Source organism: Macaca nemestrina, chromosome 4 (genome assembly GCF_043159975.1).
Source record: "Macaca nemestrina isolate mMacNem1 chromosome 4, mMacNem.hap1, whole genome shotgun sequence".
NCBI classification, from domain to species: domain Eukaryota; kingdom Metazoa; phylum Chordata; class Mammalia; order Primates; family Cercopithecidae; genus Macaca; species Macaca nemestrina.
The window spans coordinates 169,447,408-169,473,658 of NC_092128.1; the positions used below are offsets into that span (position 1 = coordinate 169,447,408).

Here is a 26,251-nt window from a genome sequence, read left to right on the forward strand (position 1 = left end):
CCACATTTATGAGCACTCACTCTGCACTGGAGGATATGATGATGCCATAAGATAAAACACCAGGTTCCTGCCCTTGAAAATCTATAGTCTATCAGGAGAGATGGAGACACAGCTAATGATCATACACAGTGAAAAAGCCCAATGAGGGAAATTAATTCAAGGGCAGTTTTGTTCTCAGGATAATTGAATTCTGCCAGAGGTTATTAAGACTGGAAAGGTGAATAAGTTTTTCCAGACACAGGAAGAAATCAAGAGTGTTCTGAGCACAACAAACAATAGGCATGAAAGTGTGAATGGTCAGCTTGGCGGGAGCACAGGCTTTGAGGAAGGTTTGGCTGAAGGGAAGCCGAAACTTTGTCAGGAGGCAAAGGATGTTGTGCATGTTAGGTGACAAGGAAATATTGAAAATGGTAAGGTAGAGGAAAGATATAATCTGAATTATTTTAGAAGTTTAACTGTGGTGAACGAGATGAGGACAGATTGAAAATATAATAGGAAGCTGCCAGAAAAAGAAATCTGTTGAATTAATAACACAATATAGTTCTGGCCTCTTTTCTAGAAGTTATCCTGCTTTTCTTTGTCTAACTTTGTCCTTCTAATCTATCAGCAACTATTATTGATGCTACCTCCAAAACATATTCTGAATCTACTCATTTGTCTTTATGCCTGTGCTATTATCTGAGGAAAAGCCCCCTTTCTCTTTCTCTTGCTCCCTGAGATAATTCCACAGTTGTGTCTCTGCTTCTTTTCTTACCCCTCACAATCTGTTCACCACATGGCAGCAAGTGACCTTTTAAAATAAAATACAGATCAGATCATTCCACTCCCTTATTTAAAACTCCCATGGCTTTTTGCTATGCTTAGGAGTCACATCCAACCTCTGCATTGTGGTCTGCCAGACTCTGTGTCATCTGACCTGTGTCAACTTCTTTCTGCCTACTATCTCATTTTCTACCACTCATTCACTCAGTTATGATGCTCCAGCCACACCAGTGTTCTTCCTGTTATTGGACCACCTCAAATTATTTCCTGTCCTAAATCTCTGGCCTGAAATCCTCTTCTCCTTCATTTCTGGGACCTTTTCAGGCTCTAGATCAAACGTCACCTTGTCAGAGAAGCCTTCATGACCACTCAACCTAATGTAAACTGCCCAAACTCAAACTCATCACACCATCTTGCCTTCAATACATTTTCTGAGCCACAAACTCCTTTCTGGAGTAATGATCAAAAGTAGGGAAGATTAGAGTAGATGGGCATTTGGCCTAATTTCACCAACTGGAACTAGGACTATTTCCCCATACGAACAAAGTAAAAATTCAGTTTTGATAAATTTGTGGCTCAATGAACAAGCTTTTGTGAGATAGTTAGCATCCTGGCCACCAGAGGTTACATAATTTCCATCAGAAAAATATGTTCTAAGATCCATTTTTATCATTAAGACAAATATATGCATATGTGTATGTATTTCATTTGTAGGTTAGGGGTAGCCTATACTTGCTATGTTTAAACATTTCATATGCTGGGGGTTGTTTTGCATTTTGGTATTAGAGCTTGAATCATGTATGTATATGTATTTAGATATTAGTATTTCTTATTCTTCAACTATTTTATTTCTCAAAATGTATGTTTGCTCTGACGTTAAGTGCATTCCATATCATTAAAAAGTGCTTACTCTCATCTTAAATCCCCTAGGCTATCCAAATTTGCTAGTCTTGAATTTAATCCAACAATTTCAAACATTGTTGGATTAAATTGCTTACATTGAAGGTTTTGGCCACTCCAATCAAAGTTGATGTTGTGGAAAGCAGGAAAATATATTTGGCCTGTACGTCTGAAATCTTAATTTTCTTTCCTCAGCAACAAACTGTGCAAGACATTTAAAAACAAATTACCCTGTGGTAGAGAAATAAAGGCTTAGCCTTGCTTTAGGCAGTTTTGTTGGATTCAGATGCCTGGAAGCTGAACATGCTCGGTCATCAACCTGGACGCCAACAACTCAGTAATGTCCTGCCCTTCTCTCTCTCATTGATTTTTTAAACAGTTTTTTGTTAATTTAACATTTTTGTGTAAACATATAAAAGATCACTTAGCAAATAAACATGTACCCATTATCAAGAATAAACTGCCATGAGCATTTTGTCACTTTGCTCCACATATTTTGTTTTTTAAGAAAATAAATGACTATAAGTAAAGATGATGTTTGTAATATTCCCCTCTACAGCCTTTTTTCCAGTGCTCTTGACTGAGAAATGTCAATGTCATGCTTACTTTATAAGAGAAATACTGAAAGGAATCCATCTGTTCTCACAGAGCATGTATTGAAGGGTGAATTTGGAGCTAAGAGGCAATAAATTGATTATTAGAATAGGAGTCGCGAAACATTGCGTCCGTCATCCCCTTTCTGACGCCCTACATGAAATCCTCATCTTCCAGTTCATTACATCTCTCTACAGATCTAATTCTATGCAATTAAAAAAATTTCAGTGCCACTTTTTTTTTTTTTTTTTACTTTCAGTATTTCTAATTCTTTTTCCTCCTCTTTCTTCTCTTTTTATCCTACACTTTTTTCATTTCTGCCTATTTTTCTTCATTGCTCTTTCAAATTTGTTCAGAGAGTTTCTTCCTTTATGTCTTTAAGAATATTAAGAATATTATTTTGAATTAATTTTCAATGACTCCATTGTATTTTTTTTTTTTTTTTTTTAAGACGGAGTCTGGCTCTGTCGCCCAGGCTGGAGTGCAGTGGCCTGATCTCAGCTCACTGCAAGCTCCGCCTCCCGGGTTCACGCCATTCTCCTGCCTCAGCCTCCCGAGTAGCTGGGACTACAGGCGCCCGCCACCACGCCCGGCTAGTTTTTTTTTTTGTATTTTTAGTAGAGACGGGGTTTCACCGGGTTAGCCAGGATGGTCTCGATCTCCTGACTTCGTGATCCGCCCATCTCGGCCTCCCAAAGTGCTGGGATTACAGGCTTGAGCCACCGCGCCCGGCCCATTGTATTATTTTATTGCAGTCATTTCATCCTCTCGAATACATGGGTGAGCTGACCTCAGCCCTATAATAGCTCAAAGGTCCAAGCAGTGAGCCTGGTTCCAGCCTCCAACTATGAGGATCCCCTACCTTGAGCTCAGGACTTTGGAATTTAGTCCCTGCTGCCCCTGCCGTCTTCCTTCTCCAGAGGCTTCAGCACTAACACCTTTAGATTTCTAGTCCTATTTTTGGTCCATGGAGATATTTATCTTATTTTTGATCCCTGTAACTTCATAACTAAAAAGATGTTATTCTTATGTGTGTACAGGATATTTAATAAGTAAATTTATAGCACGATGTTAAATGGAAGTTTATCTGTTTTCTGAAAGGATCCACTTATTAAATAAAGGTATGCTGGGTTATCTGACCCCCGGAATCCCTGTAATAATTGCCTACATATCAATCATTTTACTGTGCTTTGTGGATGGTTCCCATTGACTAAAGAATTATTAGGTTTTTGTTTGTTTGTTTGTTTTTAGCTTGCTCAAAGTTAGTTACAGGCAGCTCCTAATTTACTGACATGGATGGAGTCAGAGGCCATTATCGTTAGCAAACTGGCAAGGAACAATAAACCAAATACTGCATGTTCTCACGTACAAATGGAAGCTAAATGATGAGAACACATGGAACACAAAGATAGGAATAATGGACACTGGGGCCTTTTGGAGGGTGGAGGGGGTGATGAGGGAGAGATCAGGAAAAATAACTAATGGGTACTAGGCTTAATACATGGATGAAGAAATAACCTGTACAACAAACCTCTATGACACAAGTTTACTTATGTAACCAACCTAAACATGTACCCCTGAACTTCAAAAAGGCTGGGCACGGTGGCTCATGCCTATAATCCCAGAACTTTGGGAAGCTGAGATGGGGGGATCACCTGAGGTCAGGAATTTGAAACCAGCATGGCCAACATGGTGAAACCCCATCTCTACTAAAAATAAAAAAATTAGCTGGGAGTGGCAGCAGGCGCCTATAATCCCACCTACCTAGGATGCTGAGGCAGGAGAATCCTTGAACCCAGGAGGCAGAGCTTGCAGTGAGCTGAGATGGCACCACTGCACTCCAGCCTGGGCGACCAAGCAAAAGTCTGTCTCAAAAAAAAAAAAAAAAAAAAAAAGAAAAAAGCAAACAGCTTAAAAAAAATTAACCATTTTACAAAAGTTCCATTTTAAACCTCTTACTTGTAAAGTAGAAGCTATTTCCATGTTAAGATTATGACAACCATTTGAATTATTTTATAAATATGATAATTTCAAAGGTATTTAAAATAATTAACTGTTTCAGATGAAATAATGAATGAATTCTTATGCTGAATAAGGATTCCAGGAACACGTCTGTCTTCCACCTTGGTATCCTGCTGTAATATTCAGAAAATCCAAGTTCCAATCTCAGGTCAACCAGGTATTAGCTAAGTGACTTAGTGAATGCTGTGTAAGCCTCTTTACCTCTTTAACTTTTGGTGAAAAGCTTTTTTTAATCTTTAAAGTTGTACAATAATTTCTGCTGTTACTTCAGGGTTTTAGGTGTCAAAGGAAATAAGGAAGGTGAAAGCATTTAGAAATTCGAGAACCCCACTTAGGAGTACATGATGTGTCCTCCAAACTCTGTGGTCTTATTAATTCTCAACACGGAACTCAGAGCAGGCAAAAGCTATTTTAAGCACTTATAATGAATTTGAAAATAAAGTTGACCCCAAAGGTGAAAAGGCTCTGAACCTTTTTTTCTTCCCAATATGCAAGTGTGTTCACAACATGAGTGATCAGAAGTTAGGGGATGCCGGGCTATCCCACGTAACTCTATTCTGCATGAGAAAAACATATAAAGGCATTTGGACATTTGGAACAAATCAGAGCTACAGCAAAGGCCAGAAACATTGCCAGTTTCCCTCTTGCTTTCTCCCCAGACCAAAGTATTACCAAAATAAGTAGTCTCATCAATAAACTAGAGTTTGGAATTAACCAGGCATAATTTCTCAAGTATTATGGCCTCTTTTTTTAAAGGCATGAAGTTGTGTAAAATTGATATATTTTAATTATGTAAAATATAACCCAACTTACATAACCAAATAAAGTCAAATCACTTTTAATTTTACTTAGTGAATGTTGCACAAACCTCAAAAGTTAGAAAGCCAACCAAAAAAAAAAAAAAATGCAGAATAGGCAACTTTTTATATTTTTCCTGAATGTAGAAATCTTTCATTATGTGGACAATTATTATTGAATAGATGTGTTTTCATCATCAAGTAAAAATGGCTTATGTTGGCATGAATATACTCCATTTCATTGCTGCTTTTGTATATTTCTTTTATTTTGCCCGAATATGGCCAGATGAATCATATATAAAGAAAGCTCAGCTCCTCCAGAACACTGCTATTGTATAAAGAGTACTGCTGCCAAATTCAAAGCTAAATTCAGGTTTGAGGTATCAGAATCTTTTATAGGTCCTGGGAGGATATTTTGTTCAAATAATAGTCCAGTGATCTGAGGGTGTGTGCACCTGTTGATTTTCTAGAAATATAATATTGTGCAAAATCAGAGATAATGAAGGCTAAAGCATCATTACCTTTTTTAAAAAGACAAAGGAATGAACTGTTTCATAAAAGTGTCATATAGAAATTTCAAAAATGAACTATAGAAATTCTATAAATAAAGGGTAAAGGAAAAAAATTCAGCAACACTTAAAATGAATAAAAATCCAGAGACATCCTGGTAGAAATCTTGGTCCACAGTCAATCAAAAAGAAGCAAACATCACTACAGAAAAACGATTTTGACAGAATAGAAATACAACTATTCATTGTATTCCCAAAATAACATCATTTTTGTTAATAGCTGAATATCTTCTTTTAGTTCAAATGGTTTACATTTTAAAGCTTTGATTTCTTTTAGAAATTCCTATTGAATACTATTTTCCAGAAATTTGTTAATGCAACCGATATGATTTGGATATGTGTCCCCTCCAAATCTCATGTTGAAATGTGATCCCCAGTGTTGGAGGTGGACCTAGTGAGAGGTGTTTGGATCATGGAGCAGGTCCCTCAGGAATGGCTTGGTACCATTCTCATGCTAAGGAGGGAGTTCTTGCTCTGGTAGTTCAAGCGAGAGCTGGTTGTTTAAAGGAGACTGGCTTTAATGTTCTCACTCATAAGTGGGAGGTTTGTTACATACGTATATACGCGCCATGGTGGTTTGCTGCACCCATCAACCTGTCATTTACATTAGGTATTTCTCCTAATGCTATCCCTCCCCTATCCCCCAACACCCCAACAGGCCCTGGTGTGTTCCCTCCCTGTTCCCCTCCCTGTGCCCATGTGTTCTCATTATTCAACTTCCACTTGTTTTCTCTCTTTTGCCCCTTCTCTCACCATGTGATGTGCCTGCTCCTCATCTGCCTTTTGCCATGAGTGGAAGCTTCCTGAGGCCCTCGTCGGAACCAGATGCCAGTGCTATGCTTCCTGTACAGCCTGTAGAACCATGAGCCAAAATGAATTCCTTTTCTTCATAAATTATCCCGCCTCAAGTCTTTACAGAAATGAAAGAATGGACTAACATAGCAACTTTGTAAGCACTTAAAATGAGGGAAAAGGAAAGTCTAAGACTCAGTTCAATCTATTGGATGATACCATCATTTATATATTTAAAGAGGAGCAACTTCTTGATCAGAAATCAATTTGACCTACTGTTACGGGAGCTTAGTTACTGATTATATGTGACCATCAGAGAAGAAAACTTGTAAGAAATGGAGGAACTTTCAAATAAAGCTCTTATAAGCCTTTTCAACAAAGATTTCTCTGGAACAGGTGGGCGAACACTACAAAATTCTGTTGATTTAGTATGTTTCATGCAAACACAGTCCATTATTAGAAGCAAACAAAGGGCCCCAGGTGAGAATAAAATAATTATTCAGTTCTTCCTTGTGATGGCACGTACATTGATACTTTATATATAGTACTTATTAGTCACAACCATCCAGTGGATGTGTATTATCACTGTTTCCTAACATATAATGAAAGTGAGGGTCAGAGGAGGTTAGTAACTTGCCTAAGGTCACTCAGTAAGTGACATTTAGGGGTGGCAATTTGAATAGAAGCACATCTAGCTCAAAGTCCATTCTATGTTTATCACATTAGATAATCTTACATATGTTTCTTTTGTATCTTTTTTAGAATGATGTACAGAGTTTTATGAAATAATTGCATTTCTGATAAACTGGCTATAAATTACCTTTTATAAACAGAGTCACATATTAATATATATCAGAAGCACTCACTCATTCAACAAATGCCATGCAATGCATTTGTAAAGTAATTCATGAAGAAAACAGGTAACCACAATTTTATATAAATTTCAGCTACAAATGATAACTCTTAGCTTTGCCTAAAATGGATTAAATCTGTACAAAGTGTGGTTTGTACAGATCCAGCAGCACTCATTAGCGTGATTTGGGAATAGGTGCCCTCTTGCAGATTTTAAGGCTAACTGAACCAGTAGCATGGTGCATATAAATGCAGATCCTGAAAACATAGGGGAGCGTGGTTTGCAACAGCCAAGAATGATATCATCAGTCTCTGTTTCATTTAATTAAAAATTATCAGCTGTACATAGTGCTATTTTTGACACAGGTCACTGTGGTTCAATGCTATTGGATTTTATCTTATTAAGCACTTAGCTGTTTGCTGGAATGATTGAGGGGCAGAGCTGTGTATTCAGAGAGGTTACAGAGTTAGCCCTTAGACCTTTGTTAATGTTGAATAGTTTATCTTCAAAACCTCCTTTCTTGAAAACTTTATGTTATGGCTACCCATCCCATCTTTTCTAGTGACAATGAGGAAATGTGTTAAAACATATATCAACAGAAATACTGACATGTGTTGACATACATAAGTGTTGGTAAGCAACTCTACAACTACAGTAAATAAATAAACCATTCTTCTATCAGAGACTAGGGCAAACCTAAGCTATATGATTTGGAATATTACTGTGAAGCTTAGTTTTATCAGCCAGTTTTGCTTGTATTTGTATGTTCTCAAAGCTAACAGAGTTGAGAAACTACTTAGAGAATTCAATCTGCTCCAGCAGCCTGAATTATTGTTTTGCCCATAATAAAATTATTTTTATTCATAAATATATACTTTTTAATTTTGAAGCAATCCTAAACTTAAAGAGAATGTTGTAAGTATAATATAAATAACTATAAAAATCACTTTCGTCTGTAGCATTTTCTGCAAATGTTGCCTCCAGTTATAGTTTTTCTTTTAATTGTTAGGATTTTGTTTTAAATTTAGCCTTAAAATGTGAGTTTATTGGATATTTTAAAATTAAAATTTAATTTTTTTTTATACTTTAAGTTCTGGGATACACGTGCAGAATGTGCAGGTTTGTTACATATGTATACACGTGCCATGGTGGTTTGCTGCACCCATCAACCTGTCATCTACATTAGGTATTTCTCCTAATGCTATCCCTCCCCTAGTCCCCAACCCCCAACAGGCCCTAGTGTGTTCCCTCTCTGTTCCCCTCCCTGTCGCCCTCCCTGTGCCCCTCCCTGTGCCCAAGTGTTCTCATTGTTCAACTCCCACTTATGAGTGAGAACATGCAGTGTTTGGTTTTCTGTTCTTGTGTTAGTTTGCTGAGAAGGATTGTTTCCAGCTTCATCCATGTCCCTGCAAAGGACATGAACTCATCCTTTTTCATGGCCACATAGTATTCCATGGTGTATATGTGCCACGTTTTCTTTATCCAGTCTATCAGAGAAATTCATTGACAAGTTTGCCAAGGTCATCACTGATAAAAATCTGATACTAGGAGAAGTCTATAATGATGATGCAACATCACTGTTTTAGTGTTAGTGTTCCAGAAAGACACTGACTACAGCCAATCAGACAGCTCCTACAGGAATTAAGGATGCCAAAGAGAGAATAACTGTGCTGAGATGTGCTAATGCAGCAGGCATGCATAAGTGTAAACTTGCTATAATAGGCAAAAGCTTGCATTCTCCTTGTTTTCAAGGAGTAATTTTTTTTAACCAGTCCATTATTATGCTAATAAAAAGACATGGATCACCAGGGACATATCTTCGCATGTCTTCACATGGTGGCAGGAGAGAGAGAGCGATAGGGGAGTTGCTACACACTTTCAAAACAACCAGATCTCATGAGAACTCTATCATGAGAACAGCAAGGGCAACATCCACCCCCATGATTCAATCATCTCCCACCAGGCCCCTTCCCTGACACATGGGGATTACAATTTGACATGATATTTGGGTGGGGACACAGAGCAAAACCATATCAAGAGGGTAGACATAACTTACTGTTGAAAGCTACACAGGCATTAAGCCCTGCTTTTCCATGAGATGCTTTATTATGCTTTTAATAAGTGGGTATGTTTATAGTCTGTGTGATTTAAGAAATGGTGTATCAAAAGGAGGTGATGTCAAATTATAACATTTCAAAATCAGGTAAGGCAGGAACTTGAGACTTTTTTTGGAAGGTCTAAGAAATCACCTGAGTACATTTTAAACAGCATTTCCTCTATTCTTCAGAGGTTTTCATTTCAGGAAAGCATAACAAGAGTCATTCTAATGTGATTATAAAGGGCCTGGAGCTTTGCTTTTAAAATTCAATACTTAGGTAGAAAGAAAATGATAACTTTTTCCCTTTGATTTTTATTCACTATTTTTATAACACTAGGAGCCCTGAGACACCGGATTGGAAATATCTATGCCTCTTGATGTTACCCGAGCACCACTGCATCACAGTCCTTTAACTGGGTCTGTTTTCATCTGTTCCTTGATCTTCTGCACTCTCCCCTAGCAAGCGACATCAATTTCTATACTCTTTAGACTTATTCTCAGCTTTCTGGATGCTAAATTTGCTTGTTCATTGATTCAATAAACATCTACTGAGCACCTACTGTGTGCCAGGCCCAGACAGAGATCCTGCACTCATGGAAATTCCAGTCATATAAAAGGGCCAAGAATGTGCAATTGTAAATACTGGTATGTTTTGTGATGGAAAAGCATTAACTGCAGCGGCATGAGGTAGGGAATCTTATCTGGTGTGTGGGTTCAGAGTTTTCCTAGGTTATGATGTTGGAGGAGAGTTGTGATTGATAAGCCTTGGTTAATTAACTGAGGAGCATAGGAGTAGGTATAGGAAAGGGTTTAGATAGAAAGCATGGCATATGCAGGGACTCAGAGACTGTGTGGTGCTGAAATCAGGTATGGATTTGACTTAAACCACTGTACTCCAGTGAACTCATGCATAAGGTGAAAACTCAGACATTAAGGGATCCATGTTTGCTTTATCTTTCCTGTTCTTTTGCTTCACAACTCATAACTTAGAATACATAAAGGGCAGATGGAGGGAGGTAGACGGTAGAGATTCTGCTTTTATTGCAATACCAGCAGTCTCAAGCTCTCAGTGCTTGGGCCAATCAAGGTTTATCTATTGCTCAAGTTTTATGCTCACTTTGGCTAGGCAGAAAGGCAGCTTTCACTCTTTATTGGTACTCAGTGATTCTGGCTGGCAGAGGCTTTACTGTTACAGGGAAGAGCACACGCCAAATAATTAACCAGCTCTGAGAACTTCTCTCTAGAAGTTTTGCACCTATCACTGGCCAAAGCAAGTCAAGGGCAATGCTTAACCTCCAACTACAGCAGGGTGGAGCAAGCCTAACATCAGGCTGTAAGTAGAAGGCTAGAAATAATTGGTGAGTGCTATAGTCCGAATATCTGGGTCCCCCTAAAATTCATATGTTGACCCCTAATCACCCATTTGATGGTATCAGGAGGTGGGGTCTGTTGCGAGATGATTAGAATGGGATTAGCACCCTTATAAAATAGGCCTCAACAAACTGCCTTATCCCTCTTCCGCCATGTGAGGAGAAGCCACCATCTTTAAGAAAAAGGAATCTCCCAAGATAGCAGATCTGCCCATGCCTTGATCTTGGACTTCTCAGCTTAGGGAACTGCAAGAAGGACATTTCTATTATTTATAAGCAATCAGTCTATGTTGTTTTATTAGAGCAGCCTGGATGGACTAAGACAGAGAGCAAGAGTAGTGATCACCACAGAAATGAATCTTCATCAGGTATCGCAGTCTATGGCAAGAGCACATTACTGGAGCTCTGACCGCAACCAACTTGTTTCTAACCTTCTCTTAATTCCAACAACTTGTCACTGCACAGGTGAATGTGTGTAGGTGGTGACACTGTAGTGGAGTCATAGTTTGCAGAAGTGGAAATAGGAAGGTATTTACTAAGAGTTGGTATAGTGGATAAAATTCCATTTCCAATCTTTGAGTTTTTCATTTACTTTCTGGAAGAAAGAAAAGGGGAATGGGTCCTTAATATTATTTTCTAATTATCTGTTGAATTTTTAATTGAATCTATCTTAATTTAATTTCCAAGAGCTCCTTATCCTTTGGTCTTCTGTATGTAGTGGACTGGTCTTGTTTTATGAAGGCAATATAGTCTTTTATTTCTGTCAATACATTAATGATGGTGTTTCTTTCATGGGCTTATTTCTCCACCACTTTGTTTTTACCACTCTTTTTTCTTTATTTGATTCTATTTTGTTTTGCTCTGTCTCTATTTTCCATAACAGAGGCTTTCATCAAATACCAGGTCTTCTTTGGCTGTCATATATATTTAAAAGTGAGACTCAGAAAAACCCCATTTGGAAGCATGAGTGTGGGTTATTAATTTGTGAATCTCACTGTAGGTTTGCTACTGTGATATTATATTTTTAACGGGGGAAATATCCAAATACATGTGTCTCTAGTTCAGAAGTTCTTAAACTTTTTGGTGTCATGGCAGCCTGGTGAAGTCTAGGATCCTGTTTTAGAATTATGTCTTATGCATGAAACCAATTATATCACAATCTGGTTATCAAACCATTAAACCAGTAAATTTGTGATATAATAATATGTGCTTTTTATGAATGCACCATCTAATAAACTTTAGAGTTGTATCTAATAACTACTATAATTTTGAAATAATGATGAGTGAAAATGCAATTTGGAGGTATAGGCTGAATAATGTGATAAGAAAACAATTGCGATTTTTATTGGTCACAAAGTCACAGGTACCGATTATACTATGATGGTTTGTTGCCTATATTCAAAGATGACAGAAATGCTAACTTTCAGAGGTTAGTTTAAAATAAAAATGAACTATTGTTCTCGTTCAAGTTCACAGACCCGCTGGTTAAAAATTTCTGCTGTTGGTCTTTACTTCTGGGTGAATGGATTTTTCTAGAAATAGTTCACCCATCTCCAACCATAAGTATGTAAGTGCGGCTATGAGCCTTTCACGAGCCAAGCAGGGGACAAATCTCTCTTCAGTGGGAAGATTTTCCCATAATCCCTCTGATTTCAACACAGTAACTGACACTCCAACCTCAAATGTATTTATTTGCTGTCTTCCAAATTCAAAGACTGTCTGATAAAACCTCTCCAAAAATAGACCCTAGGTTTTCTCTTGATGTATCAGGGTTGGAGAGAGAATATGAGAAGTCTAACTCCTATTTTAAAGATATGTAATCCATACTCCAGTTTTCATTCCCACATTTGCACACCTGCCTTTAAAGCAGCAGTTGTCTCCAATCCCTGAGGATTTCTGTAGCTTTGTGTTGAAATGATTAGCTTTTTGACATTCTGCCTCAACATACTTAGATCTCTATGTTCTCTCGTCTAAAACAGCTCCCAGTGGTTAAACTATTTCCCAGATTTCAAAATGTTGCTTCTTTTGTCTGGTATCTTCTTTTTGAGGTGTTTTGTTTTTTTTTCCCGTTAAGTTCCTTTACTGTCATTGCTTTGTGAAGACTCAGGAGGAAGTACAGATAGACATTTGCATTCAACCTATGTTATTTAATCAGAAGCTTTGACACATTCATAAGTAGCATTTTAATATGTTTGAGTTTACATCTTTTTCCCTCTCATAATAGCATATCTCCTTTTCTCTGATTTAATATAAAAGTAAGAGGAGAAACAAGGTTGATGTGCAATGTCACTTTAAGGAAACCATCTTTTTTTGTGTTTTAAGGAAACCATTTCTTAAAAGAACTTTTCTCAGACTCTCTCTAGATGCTTTTAGCATTTTTGTTTAAGACATTAGACTGTGAGTTCCTCAAAAGGATGTATGTAATTTTTTTTTTTTGGTAGAATGGTAGAAGTGGAATAGCTCTTATTAGTATAACCCTACCACAGATCACAACTGCAAACTCTTCAGAAAGTATAAAAACTCCCTGAAATCACTGGAGAGAAACGCAAAGCCACCATCAACTGGAAATGAATCAAAACTGGGAAGAAGGAAATGGAACTGAGTAAGTGTTCCATCGATAAGGCTTTTTGGCTAACGGCATGCCCCAATCAGAATGAGCTAGTTAGCTAAATCCTGAACAGAAACCCTTGCAGAGTACTGCTTTTAAAAACCAGAGGACAGAGTTTAGAACTACGAAAACAGATGAAAAGTGAGAGAGGAAATCATGCAAAGGAGAAACTATACAGGGTGGAGCATCACATTTCGCATATAAACTCTGCGGAAAATCTTAGGATGCCCTCTACACTATGCATGCAGGGGGCATACTCCCAGCAGCCCATCTAAAGCTAAAAAGAAGCGAACAAAGATTTTAGAAGTTACCCGCTGCAGGAGTGACAAAAAATGGATATGAGTTCTTCAAAATTAACTACAAATAAAACAGACAAATAAAAATCAACATTCAGAGAAATAACAGAATCCAGTCTCTACAGTGTATTCTTTTAAAAAAATGTCCAGGGTGTAATTCCAAATTATTCCATACATAGTCGAGAGGAAAGGCAATTAAATAAACTGATCCTGAAATGAACCAGATGTTAGAATTGGCTGGCAAGGATTTTAACATAGCTACTATAACTATGCTCAAGGGTATAAGGTAAAATATGTTTGTGATGAATGGATATACAGAAAATCTCAACAGAGAGATTGCAACTTTAAAAAAGAACCAAATGGAAATTCTAGAAATGAGGAATAAAATATCTGAAACAAAATAAAATCAATTGTATGGGCTTAACAAGATGTTAGGGATGAAAGAAGAGTCAGTGACGTGAAGGTATCTCAATCAAAACTACACAATCTAGAAAGCAGAGAGAAAGAATATTTAAAAAATTAGAATCTCAGTGACTGTGGGACTATATCAAAATCTAATTTTGTGGAGTTTTAGAAGGAGATAAGAGGCAGGAATAGGTAAAACCCAACATCTGAAGAAAGAATGTATAAAATTTTCCCCCATTTTGCAGACTCAAAACCCTCATATATCCTGTGTAATATAGAGAAAAGACACCTTGAAAATATCACAATTCAATTGATAAAAACAAAAGATAAAGAGAATCTTGAAAGCATCCAGAGGATAAAGACAGATTACATATATAAGAGCAAAAATACAAATCACCACTGACATCTCAGCAGAAACAATGAGGCCGGAATACAGTGTAATGAAATCTTTAAAAGCGCCAAGTGAAAGCAATACACTGAAACCTAAAATGCTATGTGAAGCAAAAATAGCTTTCAGAAATAAAGATGACATAAAGGCATTTCAGATGAACAAAAACAGTGGTAACTCTTCTCAAGTAGACTTGCCCTACAACAAAAGCTAACAGAAGTTCTTCAAGCAAAAGGGAAATAAGATCAGATAAAAATTCAGATTTTAATTTCTTTCAAATACTTATGATTGTTTAAAATAAAAATAATAGTATGCATAGCATCTTATGTAATGAATATGAAAATACAGAATAAATTACAGGAGGCAAGAGACCTATAGGATTGCAAAGTTATTACATTTTATGAGAAGGGGTGCTTAACTTTCAATAGAAAAATTAAGGGTGCATGTTGCAATCTTTAGAGCACCACTGAAATAATAAAACAAAGAGGTAAGCTAACAATCCAAGAGAAATTAAAATGGAATTCTAAAAGCAATTTCAATTAACTCAAAAGTAGCAGGAGAGGAGTATGAAGGAAACACAAAGCAAGTGGGCCAAAAAAAAAGATAACAGTAAACCAAAAGACTAAATCCCACCACATTAGTAGGAGATGAAGGATTTTAAAAGGCAGAGATTGTCAGAATTGCTTAAAAAGCTGAACTATTTGTTGTCTACATGAAAGGTACTTTGAATACAAAAATTCAAGTAGATGCCCTCTGAATACAAAGGCTCCCTTAAGGGCCAGGAATATATACTATTATACCACACCATGCAACATAAGCAGCATCAGAAGGTGGGGGCACGGGGGCGGGGGTGGGGGGAACAGGGGGAGAGAGAGAGAGAGAGAGGGGGGGAGGGAGGGAGAGAGAGAGAGAGAGAGAGAGAGAGAGAGAGAGAGAGAGAGAAAGATTGAGATTTTCCCAGGAATGCAAGCATGGTTTAAATTTTGAAAATTTATCAATATATTTCACCTTACAAGACAGCTAAACATGCGATCATTTCAAAAGATACAAAAAGTGTTCGATGAAATTCAACCTCCATTCATTACAGAACTCTCAGCGAATTAGGAACAGAAAGAAATTTCCTCAATCTGATAAAAAGAATCAATGGAAAACATTACAATTATCATCATGTTTAATTGTTTTTTTCTCTATGTTCCAGAACAAGACAAAGATACCTACTCCAACAACTTCTATTAAATATTTCCAGGGAAATAAAAACAAAAAAGAATTAAAAGGCATACAGATCAGAAGGAAGTAAAACTCTATTTGCAGATAAGTTTTTTTTACATAGAAAGTCCTAATCAATGTATAAAATAATTACTAGAAGTACAAAGTGAATTTAGCAATGTTGTTATATATACGATCAATACACTAACACCAACTGTGTTTTCATACTCTATAGCAACAAACAACTAGAAAACAAATTTACAACAATTCCATGTAGTAGGGTGTTAAGAAACAAATTACTATTTAGGAATACATTTAAGAAAGACAAGGACTGAATCTCATTTACCTTTATTTTCACAATGTTTAGCCCAATGCCTAAAAAATGATATATTCAATACAAGTTTTTGAAAAGCTAAAGAACGTTTGTCTGCTATAAAAAGATTCAAGTTAAAGTTTTTAAAAATTCCTCAGCAAACTAACACAGGAACAGAAAACCAAACACTGCACGTTCTCATAAGTGGGAGCTGAACAACGAGAACACAGGGACGCAGGGAGGGGAACAGCACATACTGGAGCCTGTTGTAGGGGGTTGCGGGGAGGAAGAGCAGTAGGAAAAATAGCTAATGCATGCTGGGCTTAATACCTAAGTGATGAGTTGATAGGTGCAGCAAACCACCATGGCACATGTTTACCTATGTAACAAACCTGCACATGTACTCCAGAACTTAAAATAAAAATAAAATTAAAAAAATTATGGTATTCAATTCAATGTAGAAAGATACAGTAAAATAATCTTTTTCAAAAAAAAAAAATTACAGCTTGTTTTATTCCTTCATCTATCTGTCCAGGTTTAAGTGCAGCAGGGCTCAAAGGATGGCACCCACATGTCAGGGGCCTGTGCTCCTTTCCTTCTGCACTGGGACCTGTTCTACTTTGGCATCCCGGCCAAAGCATGTACTGAAGCTGCACATAATCATCTCTGCTCACACACCATTGGCTGAAGTTAGTTAAATGGTCACATATAGCTGGACGTGGTGGCTCACGCCTGTAATGCCAGCATTTTGGGAGGCCGAGGCGGGTGGATCACCTGAGGTCCGGAGTTTGAGATCAGCCTGACCAAGGTAAAACGCCGTCTCTACTAAAAAATACAAAAATTAGGGGGGCGTGGTCGCGGACGCCTGTAATCCCAGCTACTCAGGAGGCTGAGGCAGGAGAATCGCTTGAACCCAGGAGGCGGAGTTTGCAGTGAACCGAAATCGCGGCACTGCGCTCCAGCCTGGGCTACATAGTGAGACTCCATCTCAAAAAATAGTAATAATAATAAATAACTAAAATAAAATAAATGGTCACACATAGCTGCAAGGAGGGCTGGGATTATAGTGCTTACCCTGGAAAGCCACTGTGCTCTATTAAATTTATATCAATATTAGATGAGGGAGATGGGATATTAGAAGAAAACTCGTTATCACTAACATACCATTTCTAACTGACAGATACAGTCAAGAAGAATTTTAATTTTGATATTTTACCGTTCTTAAGCCTAAAACATTTTGAGATCATTAATGAATTTAAAGCTCACTTCTACTAATCTACGCACCAGAATACAAGAAAACTGTTCAGCTGCTGTTTTTATTTACTTGAATTCTGTATGAATAATCACTTTTAGTCATCAAAATCCTAAAATCTGAACTCATGAGACTTGCTGTTAAATGCAGAGCACTTAGAAAACCAAACACAGACACTGACCAGGATTTATGAATCATATGTTAAAACAGAAGTTGTTGAATAAGATTTATGCCTGATCAAATTATAGATTTTAGCATACTGACTCATAAATCAGTCACCTGAATCCCAAAGGCAATAAAAGGATTTATAAATCAAAACTTATTTAGGATTTATTAGCTAAATGTCTACTATAAGAATGCCATGTTTATAAATCTCTTTTGACTTACAGAACTAAATTTCATAAACTCTACAGTCAGGCTCCATCTCTAATGGTACTTCTGAAGGGTATACACTGATGCATCCTGGTGACACTGAGGAGACATTGATTAATGATAATGTCAGAGGAAAGACGATTGTATTAAAATTATTAAATATTATTGAAATAAAGTCCAAAGGATGATCTTGTAAGTAAAAATAACATTTTTGAATTGTGAATATATGGGTTTAAATATGTAAATAATAAGAAAGGCCAAGAGCGGTGGCTCATGCCTGTAATCCCAGCACGTTGGGAGGTTGAGGTGGAGACTGGGAATTCCAGACCAGCCTGGGCAAAAAAACTGATGACACCACTGCCCTCCAGCCTGGGCAACAGAGTGAGACCCTATCTCAACAAAAACAAAAACAAAAAAGAAGAAGATAAATTTAAATTATTATTTGAGTATAAAATGACATGTAAAGGATAATTTACCTGAACACCCAAATCATTTCAGAGTAGGTTAAATGTTTCAGAACACATTAAATGACGAAATTTCTCTACTAGATATACCAGTCCCTTTTTAATTCCTAATTTGACAAACATATTAATTTTTAATTAAAATTATATAATGTATTTTATTATAAATGCAAAATATTTGTGTTAATTTGAACTATTTTATTTTTAAGGTTCAATTTTCTCATTTATCATGGCCTGTTTAAGGTCTCTGGATTTGCCTCCCACTTGGTAGAATGGAATTGTTCTAAATATTCACGTGGCTGACTTAGTCATTTTGTTCTGTTCTCTACTCAGATGTCACCTCCTCAGGGCGTCTTCTGTGTTCATCCCCAACCATTCAGTGGGAGCCGCATCCCCGTCACCCTATCCTTCAGGCTTCTTCATCTCCTTTTCTCATAGAAAGATAATAATAAGCAACCTGAAAGTTTAATTCCAAGGTGGCAAGGTTAATGAGTGGTAGCACAGGCTGACAGTTGCACTGTGTAATGGTTTCTACCTTCCGGTTAATAAGATGCTTATTCTTAATTAAATAAGATAGTTTACATTACCCACTTCTCAATAATTGAGAGATTAAACAGATAATTTAAACTAATTTAAATCAGCACTTAAATAGGGTGTTTTCTTCAGTGAGACAAGGACCTGGCTGTCCAGGTTGAATACCAGAGATTTCTGAAGCAAAATAAATGAAGAATAAAATAACTTTATTTTTTGAGCTCCTTTTCATAGGACTACAACTTTGTGCTATCTTTTTCCAAACAGAGAAGAGAAAGATAACACAGCATTTCCTCTAACATGATGAACTGTAGTTGGTTTTTGGCTATTCTTGGTTTAAAAAATTATTTTAGCCTCACAGCATGTGAGTGGTAATGTGTAAATATTTAGAATTGTTAGTGAATTTGAGAAAACTTCTATTAGATTTTTTTCAAATACAAGTAGTAATACTGTATTTGGAAGAATTGTGCCACAGATTCTCTTCTGACTCCTATTTTGAAACTTTGTTTCTTCATCACCACCTAATCACTTCCATTTTGCTTAGTCATAGGAGTCACTTTGATCACACATTCATATTGGCATCTGACCTTGCTTTGCCCCTAGGCATCAGAATACTGAATAAGTTGGTGTGGTGGGCTGTTGATCATGCTTGGGAGCTATTCCTATATTGGAATGTCTAGCAATAATTTAAGTATACATGGAAGTGATTATGACCTATGTACTAAACGCAGGCTAAATTTACTCACAATTCTACTTCCCCCAAATGGAACCCCCAAATGGTGAAGTCATTTTAAAGCCTCTAGGGAGAGGAAACTGAAGTAGAAAGAGATCATAGTCTTGAAAGAGATAATTTAAATATCTTACTTTTGCAACTGCTGCAAAATGCATGACCATGGGAATGCAGAGTCTTAGGTGTAAGGAAGAAGCCCATGCAAGACAGGGACCCGAGAGAGAAAGCTTTACTAACGTCGCAATAGATTCTACTCTGCTCACAGCCCTACAGCAACAATAGTGGATACGTCAGGAAATAACTTGCCCAGCTCAGGGAGGAAGTTCATTGACATTTAAAAGGCACAAAAACAACCCAGTGGAAATGCCAGCTTCCCAGCATCTAGACAATGAAGGCGGAAGTGGCTCCTGAGCACAGGAGGAAGTGCAACTTGCCAGGAGTCAAGAGCTGAGCAAGGCTGAAGGTGCATTTTTCTAGTTAGGGAGCCAGGGTGCAAGGACTCATTTTTATTTTTCTTAAAATCAAGCACAGAGGAGTCCAGATTGTGCAATGTTCAGGCTCAGAAATGGATCATCTAAAATATGGTGTTTTGACATACTCAAAGAGCCTCAATGTTTGATCAAAGCCTCAAGTTTTGACATACTCAAGAAGCCTCAAGGTCACTCTGATCTTCTTCCCACTCCTGTCTCTCAGTTCCCTGTCTCTCTCCAAGCACAGGATGAAGTTGCTACCTGAAGTTCCTCATCTGGCTAAAGTCCAGACTCGCCAAAGAAAAAAAAACTATTACCTATGATCCCCTCCCTGATTTTTCATTAACTCAAGTCGGTCAATACACCTGGACAGACTTTTGTCACAAACCACTGTCTGTTCTGTGAGCCCAAGAAACTTTGTCCCAGGCCATTGTATGTTCTTCAAGCCCATTTGATTTGCCTAAAACCCATTTACTATCCCCCTAAGATCATCCACACTTCCCCATCTCCCTTTCCCTGAAAATAAGGGTACATAGCCATTCGTACCCCAATGTGTGGTGGGGCAATCACCCTATGATTCTCTCCCATTCGCATTAATAATTTTGTATGCCACCTATTAACGTGACTTTTGTCAGATGATTTTCAACGAACCTTCAGAGGGCAAAGGAAAAACTTTTCTTTGGCACCTAGAGCAGCATTCAGGTTAAGGGTTTTGTCCCTTTCTGCTGAAAGTTGTAATTCTATTTCTCCTTTTTTTTTTTTTTTTTTTTGGCTCCCATTGCCAAGGAAAACTCGTTTTCAACCAATACAACTTCCCTGTTATACTAATACCATTCCCTGGTTTACCCATCGTGTATGAGTAATGGAAGCATACATTAGAGAAGAGTAGAAGGCAGCTAAACATTACTGAGTACCAGCTGATGTTCTAGGTGGTTCATAAGTATTAATTCATTTAACCCTTGTAGCAACCTATGGGCAGATTCTACTATTATCACTATTTTACATCTATTCCATTACGCTATTTTATCACTTGCTTTTGGCAGAGGCAAAGCTTTATAAATTTGTTTGGGGTCTTACCGAGAACCCATGGGTCTCTGTTAGCTATTCAATCACTTTGATCAAACAAAAACGAATTTTATAGCATTTTACTTGTAATACTTCTGAATATGTTTACCATGGTAATTTAAAATAACCCTTTATGTAGCTCTATATAAGTGTGAAGAAGTTATAGTTTATGAAATGATGGTTTGATTAAATCCCTTAATTGATAATTACATAGGATAATAGGAGTAGACAACGAAACATTTTTTGGTAAGATTTATTTATTTGTCTAACGATTATTATTTTTAAGAGACAGGGTTGTGCTCTGTGCCCAGGATGCAGTGCAGTGGCATGAGCATGGCTCATTACAGCCTCGAACTCCTGGGCTCAAGCAATTCTCCTGTCTCAGCCTCCTGGGTAGCTGAGATTAGTGTGTCATCACATCTGGCTAATTTTCTCATTTTTCATAGAGATGAAGTCTTGCTATGTTGTCCAGGTTGGTCTTAAAAACTTCTAGCCTCTAGCTATCCTCCCATCTCAGCATCCCAAAGTGCTTGGATTACAGGCATGTGCCACCGAGCCCAGCTGGTATGGGCTATTTAGACCAGTGTGGTCTAGGGCCATTTGTTACAGAATCTCCTAGTGAAGGAGAATTAATAATAATATAGATTTTCTACCCTAATTTTCTACCCAGTGGATCTGAATTTCTAGAGTAGATTCTGGAAAAGTGTTATTTTTAGAAAGCACTCCTAGGTGATTTTAGTGCATACTAAAGTTTGAGAAACTCTAATTTAAACTAATTTAAATTCTGTGAAATCTCTACTTTTCACTGAATAGGCATAATTAAGGTATAGTGTTTATAACTGCAAGGCATTTAAAGCTTGAATGTGATTTAGGACAGGAATACATATGATAAATATGTTTTTGTTCCTTGTGTGCATATGTAGGCTTAAAAGTGTTGTTTGAAACAAATGATGCAGTAAAGGAAAAAAAAAAAAAAAAAGAAACTACAAGTTTTACAGATCTTTAAATCAGACCATTGACTAATTGAAACACATAAGGGTTAGTCTTCCTACAGGCATAATCTGAAAAATAGAGCAGGTTTTACTGGCTTAGGATAAATCGTTCCAGGATAAGCCCTTCTCTCTCATGTACTACTTTCTTCCTGTACCCAGAAAACAATAAATTGTGGAGTTCTATAGTTCTATGGGAGCACTCCCTTCTCATAAATATTTAGACTAGAAGGAAAGAGCCAGGATCTTTCTTCCAAAGAGTTTAATGAATTTTTTAAAATGTATGAATATGGTTGGGAAGCCTGCCAGTGATTAAAGAGTGTTCATTTAAATATTACATTCTTTTCCCTTCCCAAATGCTTTCCCATACCTCATCGGACTGTACATTTCTCTTAATAACCCTAATTTAAAATGAATTATTTTAGTCATTTTCATCACAAAATTTAATGATCAACATTCTTAATTTTCTATTTCTGTGTCTTTGTTTTCATGTCATGTCACCTACAGGGCATATTCTGTAAGCTGTACGTTAAATTAATATTTCTACCGAGGCTGCAATGGGTATCTGATGCACTACAGAAAAGATCTCAAATCCGAATTGAGGTGTTTATACATGTACGAAATGCCAGGGACTGTCAGGCTTTTAAATGATTTGGAATTACAGTAAAGTGAATCTAAACTTCCATGGTATTATTTGTAATCCACTGACATGCCTCATAAATAAAATTTAAAAAGAATAAGAAAAAAATGCAAATAACTTCATTTTACCTTCTATATAAGTCAATATAAACAGATAGTTCATTTTCCCTTGTCAGGTGAGTTTCAAGAAACTACAGGCATACCTCGTTTTACTGTATTTTCTTTATTGAGTCTCACATATATTATGTTATTTATAAATTGAAGGTCTGTGGCAACCCTTCATTGAGCAAGTCTATTGGCACAATTTTTCCAACAGCATATGCTCACTTTGTGTTTCTGTGTCACATTTTGGTAATTTTCACAATATTTCAAAGTTTTTCATTATATCTCTTTTTCACTATGTCTTTTTCATTATAACTGTGATGGTGATTGTGATCAGTGATCTTTGATGATACTACTATTGGAATTATTTTCAGGCACCACAAATTGCACCTGTGTAGATGGTGAACTTAATTGATAAATGTTGTGTGTGTTCTGACTGCTCCATTGACCAGCTGTTCCCAAACTTTCTCTCTCCCCTCAGGCCTCCCTCTTCCCTGAAACACAAAAATATTGAAATTAGGCCAATTAATAACTCTACAATGGCCTCTAAGTGTTAAAATGAAAGGAAGTGTAAAATGTTTCTCACTTTAAATCAAAAGCTAGAAATGATTAAGCTTAGTGAGGAAGGCAAGTTGAAAGCTGAGACAGGCCAAAAGCTGACTCCTGCACCAGGGAGCCAAGTTGTGCAAGCAAAGGGAAAGTTCTCGAAGGAAATTAAAAGTGCTGCTCCAGTGAACACATGAGTGATAAGAAAGCAAAAGTGATCTGGATAGAAGATCAAACCAGCCACGACATGCCCTTAAGTCAAAGCCTAATCCAGAGCAAGGCTTTAACTCTCTTCAAGTTTGTGAAGGCTGAGAGAGGTAAGGAAACTGCAGAAGGAAAGTTAAATGCTAGAAGAGTTGGTTCATGAGGTTTAAGGAAAGAAGCCATCTCCACAAATAAACATACAATGTGAAGCAGCAAATGCTGATGCAGAAGCTGTGGCAAGTTTTCCGTAAGATCTAACTCAGGTCATTGATAATGGTGGCTACATTAAACAACATATTTTCAGTGTGGATGAAACAGAGTTCTGTTGGAAGAAGGCACCATCCAGGACTTCCATAGCTACAGAGAAAAGTCAATGTCTGGCTTCAAAGCTTCAAAGGACAGGGTGACTGTCTTGTCAGAGACTAATGCAGCTGCTGACTTGAAGTTGAAGCCAGAGCTTACTGAACATTCTGAAAACTTAAGGATCCTTAGGAACTGTGCTAAATCTACTCTGCCTATGCCCAACAAAGCCCATATGGCGGCATGTCTGTTTACAATATCATTTACTGAATATTTGAAGCCTACTACTGAGAACTACTGCTCAGGAAAAAAGATACTTTTCAAAATATTACTGCTCTTTGACAATGGACCTGGTCACCCAAGAGTGCTGATGGAGATGTTCAAGGAGATTAACGCTGTGTTCATGCCTGCTAACACAACATCCATTCTGTACTCCATGGATCACAGGGTAATTTTGACTTTTGCGTCTTATTATTTAAGAAATAAATTTTATAAGGCTATAGCTGCCACACATAGTTATTCCTGTGATGGACCTGGGCAAAGTACATCGAAAACCTAGAAAAGATTCGCCATTCTAGATGTCACTAAGAACATTTGTGATTCACGGCAGGAGGTTAAATGATCAACATTAATAGAAGTTTGAAAGAAATTTATTCCAGCCCTCACGGATGACTTGGATGGGTTCAAGACTTTGGTAGAGGAAGTAACTGCAGGTATAGCCTGAAGATGTGACTGAATTGCTTCAGTCTCATGACAAAACTTGAATAGATCAGGAGTTAATTCTTATGGATTAGCAAAAAAGTGGTTTTGGGAGATGGAATCTACTCCCGGTGAAAATGCTGTGAACACTGTGGAAATGACAGCAAAGGATTTAGAATATTACGTACACTTAGTTGATAAAGCAGCAGTAGGATTTAGAAGGATTGACTCCAATTTTGAAAGAAGTTCTACCCTGGGTCAAATGCTACCAAAGAGCTTTGCACGCTGTCGAGAAATCTTTCATGAAAGGAGGAGTCAACTGATGTAGCAGACTTCATTGTTGCCTTTTTTTTTTTTTTTTTTTGAGGCGGAGTCTCGCTCTGTCGTCCACGCTGACGTGCAGTGGCGCGATCTCCGCTCACTGCAAGCTCCGCCTCCCGGGTTCCCGCCATTCTCCTGCCTCAGCCTCCCGAGTAGCTGGGACCACAGGCGCCGTCACCACGCCCGGCTAATTTTTTGTATTTTTAGTACAGACGGGATTTCACCGTGTTAGCCAGGATGGTCTCAGTCTCCTGACCTCGTGATCCACCCGCCTCGGCTTCCCCAAGTGCTGGGATTACAGGCGTGAGCCACCGCGCCCGGCCTGTCTTATTTTTAAGAACTTCCACAGCCACCCCAATTTTCAGCAGCCACCACCTTGATTATTCAGCAGCCACCAGCATCAAAGCAAGACCCTCTTCCAGCAAAAAATTACAACAACTTGCTGAAGGCTCAGATGATTTTGAGCAAATTTTGGCAACAAGCTGTTTTAAAATTAAGGTATGTACATTGTTTTTTGGGTGTAATGCTACTGTGCCCTTAATAGACTACAGTATAAACAACTTTTATATGTACCAAGAAACCAAAACATTCACTTTGTTGTCATATATGCCTTATTCTGGTGGTCCAGAATGGAACCCACAGTGTCTGCAAGGTATAACTGTACTTTGTCCGCCACTCCAGCTTTCTTTTGGTTAATATTTTCATGGTATATCTTTTTCCATCCTTTTACTTAACTTACCTATTTCAGTAGAATTGAAATGAATGACATATATTTGAGTAAGTTCAAAACAAAATCCATTTGCTGTTTTTACTGGAATGTTTAGACCATTACTGTAACTATTGATATGTTTGAATTTAGGTATATCATTTTATGATTTGCTTTCTGTTTGTTCCCTCTGTTTTTCATTCCTTTGACTCCCCTTTTCTGCCTTCTTTTCAGTTATAAGATTATTTATTAGTATCCATTTTAATTTATCTACTATGATTTTGACTATATTACTCTGTAGTTTTTCATCGTTCTTTTTAGTGGGTGCTCTAGGGATTACAGGATATATACTTAACTCTTCACCATCACCTAGAATCAATTTTATATCACTTTTGTTGGAATATAGAAACCTTATCATCTTATTGATCCATTAACCTTTCCCCTCCTATGCTAGTCATGTTAATTATTACATCTAAACTATTGAATGTGCTATCATACATATCATATGTTTTCACATTAAATAGTCGATTGCATTTTAACAAACTCAAGAGGAGAAAAACAGCCTACCATATTTACCAACTAGTATTGCTAGTTGGGCAGGACTTTGATTTTTTACTCTTCTTTTTCCTTTATGATATTCCAAGTTTTCTCCGGTATCATTTGCTTTCCTTCTGAAGTACTTTTACATCAGGTCTGCTGGATTAATATTTTCTTAAGTTTTCTTAATTTAAGAACGTCTTTATTTTATCTCTATTCTTGGATAATATTTTTTACTGGATATAGAGGTTGACAATTCTATTCTTTTGGCACTTAAAAAAATATGCCACTTTGCTTGCCTCTAAGGTTTCTGGTAAGAAAATGAAGTCATTCAAATCACAGCTCCCCTATAGG

General features: G+C 37.3%; 1 protein-coding gene across 6 annotated transcripts in view; it reads right to left on the reverse strand.

Moving 5' to 3' along the window:
• LOC105472802 (cysteine and tyrosine rich 1) overlaps window positions 1–26,251 on the reverse strand; it is a 105,374-nt gene that overhangs the window by 58,854 nt on the left and 20,269 nt on the right. For 4 of the 6 annotated variants that reach the window (XM_071095528.1, XM_071095527.1, XM_071095530.1 and 1 more), the window contains exon 3: window positions 6,398–6,496. The exons of the other annotated variants lie outside the window; for them this stretch is intronic. In XM_071095528.1, the coding sequence (XP_070951629.1) occupies window positions 6,398–6,496 (99 nt within the window). The remainder of the gene's footprint in view (window positions 1–6,397; window positions 6,497–26,251) is intronic. 6 annotated transcript variants of the gene reach the window in all.